This window comes from Neofelis nebulosa, chromosome 7 (assembly GCF_028018385.1).
Source record: "Neofelis nebulosa isolate mNeoNeb1 chromosome 7, mNeoNeb1.pri, whole genome shotgun sequence".
Classification (NCBI taxonomy): Eukaryota; Metazoa; Chordata; class Mammalia; order Carnivora; family Felidae; genus Neofelis; species Neofelis nebulosa.
The window spans coordinates 45,919,501-45,938,481 of NC_080788.1; the positions used below are offsets into that span (position 1 = coordinate 45,919,501).

Sequence of the window (18,981 nt, forward strand, 5' to 3'; positions counted from 1 at the left end):
ACCACACTGTTCAGGAAGGAGTCCTCCTGAGTGCCCGGCTTATTCTTTGGGACACAGAAAGCCAGCCCCCTCCCTCTTTCTTGGAGTAGCCATCCGAGGGTCAAGACACTTACCTGCCTCCTTGTTGTTCTTCTTCTGGCTAAACATCTCCAATCTATCCATGCTGCTTGGATGCTTAGTTTGGAATCCCCTAACCACCCTACCTGCACTCCTTTACATATGCACTGGGCTCACTGAGCTTTTCACACCCTAAGGTGCATAAAAATCACCTGGGCTCTCCTCCTTCCCTCTCAGGTCTGGGTGGGGCCCAAGGAGTCCAAGTTTCTAACAAGCTTCAGATGATACTGATGCTGCTGGCCACCACTTTGACTAGTAAGACTTCCACTTGGGATGGACTTTCTCCTTGGAATCATCTCTTGTTAGAAACATGACTCTCAGGGCAACCTGGGTGGCTCAGTCGGCTGAAGCGTGTGATTCTTGGTTTCAGCTCAGGTCATGATCTCACCGTCTGTGGGATCCAGCCCGCGTTGGGCTCTGCGCTGAGGAAGGTGCAGAGCCTTCTTGGGATTCTCTCTCTTCCCTTCTGTCTCCGGCCCTCCCCAACACATGCTGTCTCTCTCAAAATAAATAAATACAACTTTAAAAAAAGAAAAAGAAGCATGACTCTTGGGCCCCATCCAGATGTCCTGAATCAGAATCTGCATTTTAACAAGATCCACAGGTTTATAGTATCCCCTTGAAAGTTAGAAAAACAAGCTGGCAACCGTGGCTGCATATTAGAATCACCTGGGAAATTGGTAAACAATCCCATGGCCCAGCAGCACCCCAGACCAATGATATCAGAGGATGGGATTCAGGCATCAGCAGTTTTAAAGCTCCCCAGGTGATTGCAATGTTCAGCCAGTGTTGTGAACCCTGCCAGAGAGCACTTAAAATGTATGGGGCACCTGGGTGGCTTCTTCGGCAAGTGTCTGACTTCAGATCAGGGCATGATCCTATGGTTCATGAGTTTGAGCCCTGTGTTGGGCTCTATACTGACAGCTCAGTGCCTGGGGCCCACTTCAGATTCTGTGTCTCCCTCTTTCTTTACCTCTTTCACTCACACTCTGTCTCTTTCTCAAAAATAAATAAACATTAAAAGAAAATTTAAAGTGTAGGCCTACCCTTGAGACTTTCGCCAGAGAAGGGCAAGGACATGCTATCATCTTTAGCTCCTCCGGTCATGGCCTGAGGTCCTCTTTGCTCTAGACAACCATCTGTAATGCTAACTCCTTTTGAGGCAACACAGAGTAGTGGTTAGGAGCTCTATTCTGGAATCAGGTAGATCCCGATTCGAATTCTGATTCCAATACTTACTAGCTGCATGATCTCAGAAAAGTTACCTAATTTCTCTGTGCCTCATTTCTTTGTGTGCACAGTGGAGCCAAGATAGTACCTACCTCCTAAAGTCACGGTGAGGGGCGCATTAAATGAGAAAAAGTATATACAGTTCTTAGCGTGGCCCCAGCACCACAGAAGTGCTCAGCAATGGTTAGTTGCTGTTCTTAACATTGATGCTAGAACTCCTGGACGTTTTCCTGATCCACTAGTATCCTGGCCAGATTCTGGAGGGCCCAACTGAGGGCCTGGGAGTTGCTAAGGGACCAGCAGGAGCCTGGGGCAAGGACAAAGGGGCTGCTCAGCCTGGCGCTTCTTGGTAGATGTGGGGATCGGTGATAGCCCACACTCAAAAAACGTTAGCCAGTAGTAGAGGTGGTACTGGTTTTTTTTTTTTTTAATTTTTTACTTATTTTTGAGACAGAGAGAGACAGAGCATGAACGGGGAGGGTCAGAGAGAGAGAGAGAGAGAGGCACAGAATCCGAAGCAGGCTCCAGGCTCTGAGCAGTCAGCACAGAGCCCGACGCGGGGCTCGAACTCATGGACAGTGAGATCGTGACCTGAGCCGAAGTCGAACGCTCAACCGACTGAGCCACCCAGGTGCCCCGAGGTGATATTGGTTTATCGGAGAGCCCAAGCCGGGAACTTGCAAGGAGCTGCACAGATCCAGGCACAGGTGTGGAGAAACCATGATAATCACAGATACCATTGGCTCTCCTTGCTTGGGGCCATTCAGGAAAGCAGAGCCCTCACCAAGTATTTCAAATAGGAAATTTAATACAGGGAATGGGTCACCCAAAGTGTGGAAATGAGAAGGCAAGAGGGGACGGTGAGATGTTCAGAGGTTATAGCAGCAGAAAGCCCCTACTAACCCGTACCTGGAAGAACAAAGAGTTAGCCACTGGATGGACACTGAATGCTTGAATTATACGTAGTTTTATCTGCTAGCAATAAGATGTAGGTAACTTATTCCACCGGGTATGAAATTCTTCCACTGCCTGGCTCCCTCTTAACTTCATCAGGTCTTTGCTTCACAGCAAGCCTTTCCCTGGCATCCTGTTTCCACGTGTAGCTCCCCTCCTGGCACTCCCCTCCCTGAGGACCCGCTGTATCTTCCCCCAAAGCTCTTATGATCATCTGACATACTGGTATTTCCTTGTTTGCTTATTTTCTCTCCCCACCTCTACCTCATGCTAGAATTAAAACTCCATGGAGGCAGAAATTTTGGTCCATTTTATCCACTGCCATGGCCCAGCCAGTACAGAGTAGGTACTAAATCACTATTATGGTTACAGCCTATCATACTAGCACACTACTTACGCCCCTACAAACCCACTTCTAACTTCTCTGGCACTCTGTTTCCTGTTCCAGAAAATGAGGGAATTGAGGTCAGTGATCTCCAAGGGCCTTCCCACTGAGGCACTCCTTGGTTGTGGTTCTTACTACTGAACCAGATTTCCTCAGAGTTCCCAGTGACCACACAGGGGCAGCAAAGGACAGCAAATCCCCAGGGCTGGCCCGGTGGCAGGAGAGATTCCCCACTCCCCTGCCATTCTTCCTCGAGTCTCAAAGAAGAGTCAGATCTCTTCTTAATGTGTGGCCCAACCTAGTTCCAGGAAGAATTAAGTCACAGGTCTGAAAATGAAACAAAGCGTGGCAATTAGGGAAAAAAAACAGACCAGAGACTATCTAAAGCAATCAGACACGCAGGAGATAAGCTAATTATGGTAACTGAGCGCTGAATTTAGCTCCAACTTTCCAGACATCTAGGCAGGGCAGCGATTAGGGTGAGGTGAGTGAGGCACACTCTTCAAATGGTAAATGTAAGGAGCAGCCAGAATCCTGTCATCAAGATAAATGTTAGTACAATGTTTCTAAAAATCTACATAAATGACAACAAAGTCCGCAATAAACAAAATGTCAAAAATTTAAAATTACATGCAACATGTATTTAGGGGAGCAGAGTTTTCTGTTTTGCCTCATTTCCAAAATGGTTCTGGGCAATGTGGTTGAATCTAGTCTTTCAGGCTTGAAATGTTGCTCATCGTGCATTTTTGGCATTAATTTTGATCTTTAAAAATACTGTTTTAACACATTATCATTTTTTTTTTAAATTTACATCCAAATTAGTTAGCATATAGTGCAACATTGATTTCTGGAGTAGATTCCTTAATGCCCCTTACCCATTTAGCCCATCCCCCCTCCCACAACCCCTCCAGTAACTCTCTGTTTATTCTCCATATTTAAGAGTCTCTTATGTTTTTCCCCCTCCCTGTTTTTATATTATTTTTGCTTACCTTCCCTTATGTTCATCTGTTCTGTGTCTTAAAGTCCTCATTAACACATTATCTTGATTAAAGTTTTTGCTGTCCCTTGGAATTTTCCAAGGTGAAGGGAGCCTGAGTGGCTGAATTGGTTAAGAGCCTGACTTCAGTTCAGGTCATGATCTCACAGTTTGTGGGTTCAAGCCCTGCGATTGGGCTTTGTGCTGACAGCTCGGAGCCTGGAACCTGCTTCACATTCTGTGTCTTCCTCTCTCTCTGTCCCTCCCCTGTTTACACTCTGTCTCTGTCTCTCAAAACTAAATAAACATTAAAAAATTAAAAAAATATATATATTTAAATTTTCCAAGGTGAATGCCTCACTTTGCCTCACCCTAATCCCCTAGAGAGATGGGTCCCTCTCCCTAGGGAGCCTCTGCATCACTCAACAGTCCCCTGGCTGACATCCCCTTGCCAGACACATGCCTTAAATGTCCTGGTACAAACCTACTACACAGCCCCGCCCCTTGGCTGACATACTTTGGCTCTTCTCCTTGAGTCTCGTACCAGCCTCCCCATCCTCTATACAACACCCCCAGCAGTAGCATCTACTGATCAGAACCAGCAAGTGGGACAAAACCTTATAAATAAAGACCTGCGAAATGATCTCTAATAGGGACAACTGATATAAGATTGTAGAGATGAGGGGCACCTGGGTGGCTCAGTTGGGCAAGTGTCGAAACTCTTGGTTTCAGCTCAGGTCATGATCTCGTAGTTGGTGAGACTGAGCCCTGCATTGGGCTCTGCGCTGTCAGTGCAGATTCTCTGCTTGGGATTCTCTCTCTCTCTCTGTCTCTCTGCCCCTCCCCTCTTCTCTCTCTCTCTCAAAATAAATAAATAAACTGAAAAAAAAATTGTACAGATGAGACAGAAGGAAAGTTCTGGGTCCAAATCCCATTCTAGGCTGACAGATGAAGGTACAGAGTTTGGACAGAGTGGTCAGTTGAAAGAGCAAGGAACTTACTACTCTAGACCAGGGCTGTCTGATAGAACTTTCTGCAATAACAGAAATGTTCTACGTTTGCATGGGACAATACCGCAACCACTCACCACAGGTGGCTATTGAGCATTTGAAATGTGGCCAGCGCAACCAAGGAACTAAGTTGTTAAATGTATTTAATTCTGATTAATGTATATTTAAATTTAAATGGGCTAAGGACTAGTGAATTACAGCACAGTTCTATATCAGCGAGTCTCAAATTTAACTTGCATTAGAATCATTAGCAGGACTTGTTAAAGCAGGTTGCTGAGCCCATCTCAGAGTTCCTGATTCAGGAGGTCTGGGATGGAGCTGAGAGCTTACATTTCTAACAGTGCCCAGGTGAGGCTGATGCTTCTGGTCTGGGGATACTTTGAGAGCCACCAAGCTAGACAATATTCTCATTCCAAACAATTGTTAGATATTGAACAAATCACCTTATATGTAGGTATGGGCTTTCTTGAAGCAAAATGGCAGCCTAGACTTAGAAGACAGGTATGGATTGAAATCCCTGCTCCTCCATCAATTAGTTCTATGTCCTTTGTTTCATTTTCAACTTCTATATACAGTTGACCCTTGAACAATGTAGGGGATTAGGGACATTGACAACCCTCCACCACCTCCTCTACACAGTCAGAAGTCTGCGTATAACTTTTGACTCCCCCAAAACTTAACTACGAATAGCCTACTGTTGATAGAAGCCTTACCGATAACATAGTCAAGTAACACATATTTTGCAAGTTATATGTATTATATACTGTATTCTTACAACAAAGTGTGCTAGAAAAAAAATTTTATTAAGAAAACCATAAAGAAGAGAAAATACATTTACAGTACTGTACTGTATTAAAAAATCCACATGTAAGTGGATTGCGTAGTTCAAATCTGTGTTGGTCAAGAGTCAACTGCAATATTAGTCAATATTTAACCTCTCTCTCTGCTCCATCCACAAAATGGAAATAATAGTACACACCAAGTAGGGTAATTACAAAGATTAAATGGGATAAAGTATATATGCCATTCAGTATAAGTTTTTAAAGATCATGTCTTGCTCAGAAAGTGTATGAGATTATATATGTAAACATGTAATTTGTAGCACAAGCAATGAGCATTCCACCAAATAGCTCTGTCAATATTACACAGTGCCAGTGCATCAGTGATCTATGGCTGCATATAACAAATTAACCCAAAACGTAGCAATTTAAAACAAGAAAAATTTATCATCTCGCGGCATCTGTGGGTCAGACGTGTGGACATGGCTTAGCTGGGTAACCTCTGGTTTAACATCTCTCATGAGGTTGCATTAAAGCTGCCAGGGCTGCAGTCTCACCTGAAGGCTCAACTGGAGGGCTAAGGAATCCACCTCCTATTTTTTGTTGTGATAAGATATGTGTACATTTTAGTAATTCAACCATTTTTAAATCTACAGTTCTGTGTCATTGAGTACATTCACATTGATTGCAACCATCACCACTATCCATCTGAGAAGTTTTTCATTTTCTCCAACTCAAACTCTGGACCCATTTGGTACTGGCTTCCCATTCCCCACCCCACCCCTGAGCCCCTGGCAGCTATCAGGCTACTCTGTTTCTATGAATTGGACTCTTCTATGTACCTCAAACAAGTGGAAATCTACAAGGTTTGTCCTTTTGTGACTTGCTTATTTCACTCAACAAAACCTCCTCAAGATTCATCCATGCTGTTAATGTGTCAGAATTTCTTGTTATGGCTGCATAGTATTCCATTGTAGGTATATACCACATTTGTTTATTCATTCATCAATGTACACTTGAGTTGCTGCCACCTTCTGTGTCTTACCCCAGCTTCCCAGCCCTCTCAACACTGGCCCCTCGGTGGATGTGGCTCCTCCCAGGCTGAGTCCTGGAGAAGTCACGCCTGCCCCAAGGATGAGACTAACTAGCCTGTGGTTCTGCCCAGCGCTTCCCCAGATTCAGGGACTGACCCAGTCTGGTCCTGTCTGCTTATCTCTGCATCCAAGCTGCTCTTCTGTGTTTCAGGTGGGGATATCACTTATCTTTGGAGGTTAGAGTCATTTCCCATAAATGATCCCAGCAGGTAATGGGATGCTGTCAACCAAAACATGGACCCTCTATTTACCTGCTATGTCCCACCACCACCATCTCCCTGCCCATATCCCATATTTCACCACTTAATACCCAATTTTGCATGAACTATTTCAGCATTTCAAAAATTATAAGTGAGCCACTTCTTTTATATAATTATAATCTCCACTCTGCAGATGAGAAAACTGAGATTCAGAAAGGTGAAGAGAACTGCCCAAGGTCACACAGCGAGAAGAGGGCAGTGACAGAACCCCATATAGTTATCATTGAGTTTCCAGGATGTCATGAGTGGTTTGTGGGGTTTTTTTTCCAGGCTGAAAGCTGAGTGGGATAACCACAGTTTAAAGGGAATCGTTTTTCTGTTCAGCAGCCACCCAACATAACTCATCTCCCAATGCAGAGAACCACAGTCCACTGCCTAGGACGGCCCAAGCACAGGGGACGAAGTGTCTGGGACCCTACCGTCCTATGGCACCAAATGGCCCCGCCTCTGTTGCTTCCACTGATAAACCAGAGGAAGCCAGTGGACCCAAGTGAAGCTAGTAAGGTGCCTCTCTCGGGTGCTTGGAACTAGGGCATTAAAGAGCAAAGGGCCTTGGATGGTGGAGCTGTAAGGTCATGTAGAGATGGGGCTGCTGTCGGTGGGCTGGCAAGTCAGCTATGTGGGAAGCAAGGCTGTATCTTTAGAGATGGGACAGTGGTATACTTGATAGGTGCCCAGAGAGTGGAAGGAGGAGGCTGCCTGGTTTAAATCGAGGATCCCACTTACCAGCTGCAGGACTTGGGGCAAGTTGCCCAACCTTTAGGTGACCCATTTTTCTCATCTGTAAAATGGGGAAGTGAGTAGTCCTTAACTCATCACCATAATGAACTGAGTGAACACACACCAAGTTCACAGCACAGGCACACATGCACAGTAGGAACTGCCAGCTGGCATTACTCCAGCCTTGAAGACCCACAGACGGAGCAGCTCCCCGTGACTTTCCAGTTCCCAGTAGGTTGCCTCACTCTAAAAAAAACTTTTAAGTTTAAAAATCATACACCACATTTATTTGGAAATTTTATTCTTTTTATTGCAAATTTCTGGTAAAGGAAAGAACACGGAAGCTGATCCTCATTTAAACTTTGGTCATAAGAGCACACTGTAGTTCAGTGGCTTACAACCTCAGCGGCCTTTGAATCACCCGGGGGCCTTTGACACCTTACTGATGTCTGCCTCCCTCGTCCCAGAGGTTCTGGCTTAATTGGTCTCGGGGGGCAGCCCAGGCATCAATAGCTTTTTGAACTCCACGGGTGATTCCAACATGTGGCCAGGGTGGGGGACCCTGCTGGAGCTCATGGCCTGAGCTTGGCAGCATCAGGAGCACCCAAGCAATTCCAGCGGACATCCAACCGTCGCCTGCTCACGTCACCCCACAACCCGAGTCCTGCTGGCCCCCCCGTCCCTCTTCCCAAGTGTCACATGTGCTGACTCTTCCTCCTCAGAGACCGCAGAGGAGAGAGACACTGGAGGACACGTGACTCTCTGTGCTGTGGCTTGTGCGTAAACAGGGGAAACTGTACTAAATATGGTTATTCTATCGCAGAAAGAAATTCACTTTCTGGTTGAAAATGAGCACTAACCTTTTTTTTTTTTCATTGTCAAGTGGAAATAGTCTTCCTATAGAGAGAGATGCAAAGATTTGTGACAAAATAAGGAAATACGTGTTGGATGACACATTCCTTAGATGATTCCTCAGGTCCAATTAAAAAAACATTTTTTTGTCAAGCCAAAGAAGGTAAAATACTGTGTAGTGTAGCAGCATATTTTATATGGGTAAACAGTAATAGCCAGTTATATAATTCATTTATGAGTTATCCTAAAAATAGAAAATGCTTTAATTTTCCTGAGTCCTTGGCAAACAACAAAACACAAATTTTTTTTTTTTTAATTTTCTAGAATGATCTTCCTTTTCCTGGGCACCCTCACAGTTTAGGACAGTATGTGTCTCACCATCAGGTTTTACATCCACGGGTCAACAACTTCACTGGCACCAATTTTCAATGACTAGTCAAATATGGAGATTGAAAATAAAACACCCATCCTCCACAAAGCTGCTCAAAATGAAAGGTTCTTGACAGTGTTATAAATGCAATATCAATTTGATTCTCTGTCCATATAAAAGTATGAATTTCTATACCATTAATAATACTGAATGACTAATGTCTTAACAGTGATAAAATTTTCAGAACACTTAAAAATTACATAGGATCCCATTTTTACATCATAATTCTGATGTATTATCATGCCTTCTATTTTGTCTGTAAAACTTTTATAGGATACAGTGCATTGACGTGGTAAAACCAAGGCACAAGAATACAGTTACAATAAGTGTATATAAACCTTAGCACTTTGTGCCAATTTTGGAAACATTTAGAGAGGAGATCATAAAGCCTGAAAAATTCTCACATCCTATTATGATTAACAAACGATTAATTGTGCAATAAACAGACTATCAACCACCATTCCATTATTAAATATATGGCTATCACTATACAGGCTGTGGATAACTGAAAAAAGTTTTCAATATTAAAACCTGGCTTAATTAGGTGGTCACTGTAGATATTGTGCCTTGCATTATCTAGATAATTGTCTTAAGTTTCCATTTTAATCTGCAATGTATATGGCAGTTATCAATTTTTAAGCTTTTTTCATCATGTAAATGATGAAGGGGGTTTCCAAATGTTAAATCCCTTGTCTCTACAAAAGACAGAAGATTTACAAGAAGATAACCTTATAAGAAATGCACAGATAACAATCATAAAATCCAAATATGGACTAAAAGGTTGAATTCTAATCTACCAGGACATTCTCTTAATTTAGGGTAAGGAGAAACATTCCTGTGATAATTCATTAGTTTCTTAATTTTAAAAAAAATCACCATGACATTTTTGAAAATAGTAAAGTCTTGGCTAAAGCATCAAGCTTTGAAGGAAAGTTAAGTCTTTTCATTCATAAAATGAAGGGGATAAAAGCCTTTCAAAATCCAGGGGCAGGGAGGATATTCCATTGAATTTAGAGAAGTGGAATAAAGTGGTAAAAGTTGTATTTCATACTTTTAAAAAAAGTGTTTTTGAGACTCAAGGTAAACGTTTAGACCCATGAAAATACATTTCTTGGCACATGCACGCCATGAATAGAACAATCCCGAATGCAGTGACAGCCTGGCTACACAGGTATCTAGCTCTAGCCCCACGAGCAAAACCACGTTTGAGGTCCTTGTCCCAGCCCGCTTCACATGGGACCTTCTGGCTTCTGCATCTGTTGGATTTGCTTCTGCAGCTGGTCCTTGTCCAACTTCATCTTGGCTTCAAGAACTTGCCTGAGGGATCCTATACTTTCATAGATGGCTGTAAACCCTTTAAGAAGAGGTAAATTTCACAAGAGTTAATATTAAAAAAAAATGTGTCAAGTTCTACAACATATAGTAATAGTTGATTTGGGCAAAAGCTATCAACAGATGCTAAAACTAATGAAGTAAACGTTTGATAGGAAACAAGACAGTTACATAGCTTGGGAGCATCTCCCTACAGGTTACTTTTTTTTTTATTTTTATTTTTTTAATTTTTTTTTAACGTTTATTTATTTTTGGGACAGAGAGAGACAGAGCATGAATGGGGGAGGGGCAGAGAGAGAGGGAGACACAGAATCAGAAACAGGCTCCAGGCTCTGAGCCATCAGCCCAGAGCCCGACGCGGGGCTCGAACTCATGGACCGTGAGATCGTGACCTGAGCTGAAGTCGGACGCTTAACCGACCGAGCCACCCAGGCGCCCCCTTACAGGTTACTTTTTAATTACAAAGTGGGAAAGAAACTATTACAGTGGAGAAATCTGGCAGATACCACTATAACCAAGGGATCAAAGCTAATGTCACCAATGCCGGGAGAAACCAACACCAGGTACCCCTGATAAGGTTCCCTGAGAAGTGAAGGACACACCGCTTCTGTGGCATCATCTGTCCAAAAGGCACAACCTGAGGGGCACCTTGGTGGCTCAGATGGTTAACTATCCAACTACCGATTTCAGCTCAGGTCATGATCTAATGGTTCATGGGGTTGAGCTTGGGATTCTCTCCCTCTCTCTCTGCCGTTTTCCCACTTGTGTGCATGTGCACATGCACTCTCTCTCTCAAAATAAAAAAATAAACATTTTTTAAAATGCACATACATACATAAATAAATAAATAAATAATAAAATGCACAACCTGAATCTAATTAAGAGGAAGCAAACAGACTCAAACTGACATTCCACAAAATACTGGCCTGTATTCTTTAATGATGTCAACATCACTGAGAAACTGATCCACTTCAAGACAGTAAATACAGAAAAATGATAACTAACTATGCTGTATGATTCTGGAATAGAACTTAGACCAGGGAAGGTCTTCTATAAAGGAAACAATGGTTAAAGTTGAAAACTGAATATTGAAAAAATCTACAACATATTACACTATATTATAGTTATTTAAGAGAATGTCCTTGTTCTTAGGATATATAGAATGAAATAATACAGGAGCAAAAAGGCATCATGACTTCTGCAACTTACTGCCAAATTATTTAGGGAAAAAAATTATATTTACACATACACACACACACACACACACACACTCATATCACACAATAAGATTAAGCAAATTTCCAAAATGTTAACAACTGGTTATATAGAGTTTTGGGGTTACTCTTACTGTTTTTCTAAATTTGAAATAATTTCAAAAGAAAAAGCAAAAAAAAGAAAAAAATTCTCCATCAAAAACACATTTCATATTATTCTATATTTATGTGGGTTTTTAAGATAAATGTTTAACAGCTCTTGTTTTCATTAGTAAATTTAGAATTTTCTCAAAAACATTTCTCTATATTACAATTAATGTCATATAAGGAATAAATATTACTTATTTTAAAAATGTTCTTATTAGAAAGATACAACATATGAAAGAGTAGGTTACAAATCAGCATGAGCTTCCATTTGAAAAAGCACATATATATATCACATATGTATAGAAAGATTTATATAAAGATGACAGCTGAGTGAGAGAAGTTATGAGTATTTAAAAAAATATTTTGCACTTTCTTATTTTCCATTAAGAAACATATTGTTTTTAGAATAAGAAAAAGTAAATTATTTTTATTTTTAAAAAGCTCATATGCCTTTCTTAGTAGTAGTTACTAAATCTTAACAACCTCAGTGGCATGTTGAATATATAATAACAAACCCACCCAGAGAATGATGCAAAGGTAAACACTGATGAGGGGCGCCTGGGTGGCTCAGCTGGTTAAGCATCTGACTCTTGGTTTCGGCTCAGGTCATGATCTCACAGTTCGTGAGTTTGAGCCCCATGTCGGGCTCTGCGCTGACAGCACAGAGCCTGCTTGAGATTCTCCCTCTTTCCCTCTCTCTTTGCCCCTCCTGCACTCATGCTTTCTCTCACTCTTAAAATAAATAAATAAACATAAAAAAATCACTGATGAAATATTCAAATACCATATTCTAATAGCCCCAAAGACAAAAGAAAGAAAATTCATTGTTATCTTCACAAGTTCTTGAATTCATAAATTTATTTGTGATTTCTACTTTAAAAAAATGATAAAACTTCTGGTGGTAACAACAAAACTATTCTTGGGATAACTAACTACTTTTATTCCCATGTAGCCAAAGTAGAACGATTCTGCAGGGGAAAATTATGGAATCATGGAATTGGAGGCAGCTGGGAAATAATGTAGTCCCCCTCATCACATTGTAAGACTGTCTTCTTTTTCCCAACCACACCCAACCAGCTTCCACTTGAATACTTTCAACAGCAAAGAACCCTCAGGCTCACAAGCCACCAGTGTCTTTTTTTAAAAAGAACCCATTACCTGAGGATATTTCTGCCCTGTGTTAAGTTAAAATCTGTCTTCAGGTAACTTCCAATTCACTTACTGGTTCCAGGTCTGTATTCCTGAATTCACAGAGTAACTAAGTCTAGCCCTTCCTTTATATGCAATAATACTTCAGACGTGGAATATAGCTTTAACAGTTTCTTCCGAACAAGTGTGAATTAATGGGCCCTGTTGACTTGTGAGCAGAAGAAAATCATTCACTGCTGTGGTAGCATACTGCCAGCAGTAATAAAAGAAGCCTTCAGAAGTGCCGCAAAGATATGTGTTTATTTCTGAGACACACCGACAGTGGCTATAAACAGAAAAGAGCCCTCAGAAGGCATTAAAGAAAACGCACACAAGGGACGCGTGGGTGGCTCAGTTGGTTAAGTGTCTGACTTCAGGTCAGGTCATGATCTCACGGTCCTTGAGTTTGAGCTGCGCGTCAGGCTCCGTGCTGACAGCTCGGAGCCTGGAGCCTGCTTCAGATTCTGTGTCTCCCTCTCTCTCTGCCCCTCCCCTGCTCACATTCTGTCTCGTCTCTCTGTGTCTCTCAAAAATGAATAAATGTTAGAAAGAAAGAAAGAAAGAAAGAAAGAAAGAAAGAAAGAAAGAAAGAAAGAAAGAGAGAGAGAGAGAGAGAGAGAGAGAGAGAGAGGAAGGAAGGAAGGAAGGAAGGAAGGAAGGAAGGAAGGAAGGAAGGAAAGAAGGAAGGAAGGAAGAAAGAAAGAAAGAAAGAAAGAAAGAAAGAAAGAAAGAAAGAAAGAAAGAAAGAAAGAAAAGAAAATGCACATTTGCAAGCTGAGCAATTTTGGTTGGTTTGCCTGTCCATCATGGTGGCTTTCCATGTACTTAGAAATGACACGACATTTTAGTTCCCTACAGCACAGCTACTCAGAAAATCACCTAAGGACATTTTACCGTTATTACCACCAGCCGGGGTCACAGTAGTTGCATTAACTGGTTTTCAGATCATAGTGAAAATAAACCATGAGAGCTGTTTTCTTTTTGGCCTACCAGCGTCAACTTCTGCCTTCATTTCCTTCATGTCCTCATTCATCTGTAACTCCAGCTTGCTGATGCGCCCATGAACCTTCTCCTCTTCCTGTTTTGTTCTCTGCACCTCCATATTCTTCTTCTGACTCTCTTCTATTTTGTCAAGTCTGGCTGACATCTGGCTCAGCTTCTTCTCCATGTCCCTTTCACTGGCTCCCTGAGATCCGTGATAAGAATTGCACCTGATTACTCCAAAAGGAAAGTCTGTACTGCACTCGCATCAGTCCTAGTATCATTTAACAACAATCTGCAGGGAACAGAATCGCAAGGGTGGCTTGTTGCTCACTCAAACATCCATTCTCCCCTGTTTCCTTAACAGACCCCCAATTTTCAGCATGGTGTAAGCTCACCCAGAATTAAGGCTACATTTTATATAGTCCCCTGAGTTTAGTGCGGCCATAAGATTAAGTTCTGGCCAACAAGATGTATGTGGCAGCTTCTAGGAAAAGCTAAAAGGCAGCTGAGACATGGCCTCACCCCTTCCTTTTTCCTTCTGTTCCTGCAATTCAGACGTAATGGCTTGAGCACTAGCCATCATCTTGAACTATGAGAACAAGGGTCACTCTCTAGAATTGGCAGAGGTAAGCCAGAAGAATCCTAGGCTGCTGAGGACTGATTAGCTACCGCATCAGCACTGCACTCCCTACACCCAGACATCTTTTATGTGAAAGAGAAATAAGATGCCATCTATCAAAGCCACCGTTATCCTGAGGTTTGCTATTAGTTATTAACCAACCCATGTGTAAAAATAAACAGTGATCCAAAGACACAGAAGCCTACAAATGTAGTAGTATGAAATTAAGCAAATCAATCAGTAGATCTGATAATATATGGGAGAACACTTAAAGAAGTATTTGATATATTAAATATTGTCTTTCCTTTACTTTCTAGCGTGCTTGGTTTTTATGGGAACCTGAATCTGCAGGTGAGCCTTGGAGGCCAAGACTACAAACACTGAGCTTTCACTCGGCTATTGCATGAACCTAGCTCTCTTGATGTTATACAATGTGGTCTGCAATCCAGCAGATCAACACTGAGAGCCAGCAGAGTCAGAGATGCAGAGTGCACTGGATGCTTCTGCTCCATCAAAGTCCAATAGGAAGAAGCAGTGCAAGAGAAGAGAAGGGAGAGGAAGAGGGTCAGGCTAAACGACCAAAACACAAAAAGATTTGCCTGCCAAATACCAGTTTCAGAGCCTACTGACTTTGAAGACTCTACATGCAAGGCTTTCTTGATGGTTTTATGGAGCAGTTCTGCAAACCTTAGTTCTATGGGAGAATGGGCTAAAAAGAGAAGGAAAATGGAGAAGAAAACAGTAGATTTTGTTGACGTGTTGCACCGTGAGTGTGCATACTGTGGTTGTAGTGTGATGGCGGGGCCTAGTGGGAGAAACCTGGCCAATGTCGTGTTTTCCAGAAGACGAAATTAAACCAAATAGGATGAAGTTCGTAGCTGTTAGTTTTATTTAGAAATGCAGGTGGACAATTTGGTTCACTAAGGCCTTGACTTAAATTCATCTTAGCTGAAAGTACTAAAATTTTCTATTCAGCCTTTATTAACCAAAACAAGTCCAAGTGCTCTCTTTATAAGGAGTACAAAGAAAGGATTCTAAGGCGATAAACAACTGAACAACTTAATGTGGTGCTACGTAAGTCAATACTAAGTTGCAAGGGATTATTCATAAACATTGCAGGCCCCCACTGAATAACTTCACTATATTGTGCTAAACACCAATACCTACACTGTTTTCCTTAACAACCAAGGAAAGCTGATCGATTTTCTGTAAAAGTTCTTTTTCTATTCGTTCTTGTTCCTGTTGCAACCAATTCCGTGCAGATAAAATCTCATTACTGAGCTCCTCAATCGTACCTTTAAATCTAAAATAAGAAAGTTAGTAAGTTAGATGTAAAAAAATTTTTGAATTACATCATATAACCTCAGTCTCTGGCTATCAAATTTCTCACAAATATGTCAGCATTAACCTCGGCTCCCTCGGAATTACAAGCTTACCTTCCCTTAGAATTGTCCTTAGCACTAAATTGGGGATGGGGTGCCAGGAAGGATGACACAACAGATAAGCACCTGCTAACACTTCCTACTGGTGTAGGGCGGATGGTGTGGGTGTTGAGGTGTCACACAGTGACACACAGCCACGCCCGGTGCTCATCTTTGCCTTCAGAAGGCCCCCAGTGCTCCTGGCTCAGAGGACACAGTATGTTGGCACCCTTCCAGTCTCCTCTCTTTTCCTGGGCTCTTCCTCCCTCTCCCTGTTATCTCCCAGGACTGGAGCCTGGCGCCCCTTCTCTCAAATGTTCTCCAAATTGCTCTTGCCGGATACAGATATTTCCTAAAAGAAAACCGACAGAAAAAAACCCTAACCTCCATTCCTCCAGTCCTTGTCCTTTCCAAATACATTAAAATTCACTCCACACTTGCTATCTCATTACTTTTGTATTAGTTTTATTATGAAATAGAATAAAAGCAGAAGAGAACATATGACTTAAATAATAGTAATAAAATGGACACTGTGGTAGAAGACCCTAAATTATCTGCTACATGTTTTCCTCTTCTTTCCTATTAAGAAATCCTCAAAGAGGCGCACCTGGGTGGCTCAATCAGTTGAGCATTTGGCTCTTGATTTCAGCTCAAGTCATGATCCCGGAGTCGTGGTATCAAGCCCCATGTCATGCTCTGTGCTGAGCATGGAGCCTGCTTGACGTTCATCCTCTCTCTCTCTCTCTCTCTCTCTCTCTCTCTCTTTCCCTGTCCTCCCCCATCCCCACTGTCCCTCTCCCCTGCTCATTCTCTCTCTCAAATAAAATAAAATAAAATAATAAAAAATTATTTAAAAAAAAAAGAAAGAAAGAAATCCTCAAATGTGAACTGGGTACATGGCTGCCTGGCCAGAGACTACATTTCCCAGCCTCTCTCGCAGCTAGGTATGGCCATATGACCAGGTCGGGCAATGGATCACAACTGCCCGGGTCTTGCCACTATTAAAAAAGCTTCCTGGGCAGGAAACGCAAGCCAGCAGCCCCTCCCAGCTGTGGAGCTCAGCCTACAGCCCTGCCTGACCAGGAAGACTGACCACAGAGGCTGCAGCTTAATGCATTCACTTATTCTAGCAGTATTCTGATGTAGTCTTTAGAGTTTCTCCATATAAGATCATACCATCTGCAAAGAGGAATAGATTTACTTCTTTTTTTCTGATTTGGAGTGCTTTTATTCCTTTTTCTTGCCTAAGTGCCCTGGCCAGGACCTCCAACACTGTGTTGAATAGAAGTGGCGAGAGTAAACACCCCCACCTTGTTCCTGATTTTAGAGGAGAAACTTTCAGCTTTTTACTGCTGAGTAGATGTTAGCTGTGGGTTTGTCATATATGACTTTTATTATGTTGAGATACATTTTATACCCAATTTGTTGAGTCCGTATCAAGAAAAAAGTATCAAATTTTGTCAAATGCTTTTTTCCATACTGAGATAATCATATGATTTTTTTATCCTTCATTCTGTTAATGTGGTGTATCACATTTGTTAATTTACATATATTGAACCATCCCTGCATCCCAGGGATAAATCCCATTCCCTCATGGTGTATGATCCTTTAAACTTGCTGTTGCATTTGGTTTGCTACCATTTTGTTAAAGAATTTTTACATCTATGTTTATCAGGGATGTTGGCCTGTCTTTGGTATCTGGGTGATGCTGGATTCATAAAATGATTTTGGAAGTGTTCCCTCCTCTTTAATCTTTGGAGGGGTTTGAGAATGGGGTTTGGGGTGGGGGTTATTGAATTTGTTGGCATTTAATGGTTTATAATAATCTTTTATGATTCTTTGTATTTCTGTGGTACCAGTTATAATGACTCCTATTTCATTTATAATTTTATTTATTTGAGTGTTCTTTCTTTTTTTTCTTGGTTAGTCTACCTAAAGTTTTGTCAATGTGGTTTATCTTTCAAAAAATCCCCAACAATTAGTTTCATTAATTTTTCCCATCATTTTTCTTTCTTTTTATTAAACATTTTTAAAAGTTTATTTATTTATTTTGAGAGAGACAGCACGCACAAACTAGGGAGGGGCAGAGAGAGGGAGACAGAATCCCAAGCAGGTTCTGCACCATCAGTGCAGAGCCCAATGCAGGGCTTGAACTCACAAACTGTGAGATCATGACCTGAGCCGAAATCAAGAGACAGACACTTAACCTACTGTGCCACCCAGATGCCCCTTCCGTTGTTGTTTTTCTATTGTTTTCTAGATTCTATTTATTTTTGGTCCAATCTTTATTATTTCCTTCCTTCTGCTGTCTTTATGCTTTGTTTGTTCTTCTTTTTCTAAAAGAAAGAACATATCTTTCAAGATACCTCATATATTTCAAGAGTATCTCATATTCCTTGAGATACAAAGTTAGATTGTTTATTCAAGATCCTTCTGTTTTCTTAATGTAGGCATTTAGTATTGTAAACTTTCCTCATAAAACTGCTTTGGCTGCATTCCATAAGTTTTGATACTTTGTGTTTCCATTTTCATTTATTTAAAGATTTTCTAAATTTCCCTTTTGATCTTCATTGGCCCATCTGTTGTTCAGGAATGTGTGGTTTAATTTCCATATATTTGTGAATTTTCCAATTTTCCTCCTATTACTGATTTCTAGTTTCATGCTATTGTGGTCAGAAAAGGTACTTGATATGATTTTGATCTTCTTTAATTTATTAAGACTTGTTTTGTAACCTAACATATGATCTATCCTGGAGAATACTCTGTTTGCACTTAAGAGAAATTTGTATTCTGCTACTGTTGGATGGAAAGTTCTGTACATGTCTGTTAGGTTTCTAGTTGGGCAGGGCTTCTGCCTATGCTCTGAGGTCAGGGGATGGGAGGAACAGCTGCCTGGGCTCCCCAGTCAGATGGGCCTACAAGCTGGGCTCTGCATTCAAGCAGGGCTGCTGGCTGGGCACCCTGGCCAAGTGGGGCTGCTAGGCTAGACTACACGATCAAACAGAGCCACTAACTGCACTGGGCAATTACCTCTGGCCGGCTGAGGTCTCAGACTGTGTTCGCTGGCTGGGCAGTTCGCTGCTGTTTGGACTCCATGATTAAGGGCTGCAGGCTGGGCTCCACAATTGCACCCAATAAAGTGAGACCCCCAAGCTATGCTTCCCAGCCAAGTGTTACTACTGGCTAGCCTCCAAGTTCAGCTGGCTTCATCATCAGACAGGGCCTCAGGCTTGCTCCAGGACTGGGCAAGCTGCTGGTTGTGCCACACT

The 18,981-nt window shown here is 41.8% G+C and overlaps 1 protein-coding gene across 2 annotated transcripts in view; it reads right to left on the minus strand.

Annotated features, from left to right (window-relative positions):
* Positions 1 to 7,809: 7,809 nt before the first annotated feature.
* FAM81A (family with sequence similarity 81 member A) overlaps positions 7,810 to 18,981 on the minus strand; it is a 76,103-nt gene continuing 64,931 nt past the window's right edge. For both annotated transcript variants that reach the window (XM_058737550.1, XM_058737551.1), the window contains exons 7-9: positions 15,459 to 15,594; positions 13,679 to 13,874; positions 7,810 to 10,161 (exon numbers count right to left, since the gene is read on the minus strand). In XM_058737550.1, the coding sequence (XP_058593533.1) occupies positions 10,037 to 10,161; positions 13,679 to 13,874; positions 15,459 to 15,594 (457 nt within the window). In that variant the 3' untranslated portion in view covers positions 7,810 to 10,036. The remainder of the gene's footprint in view (positions 10,162 to 13,678; positions 13,875 to 15,458; positions 15,595 to 18,981) is intronic.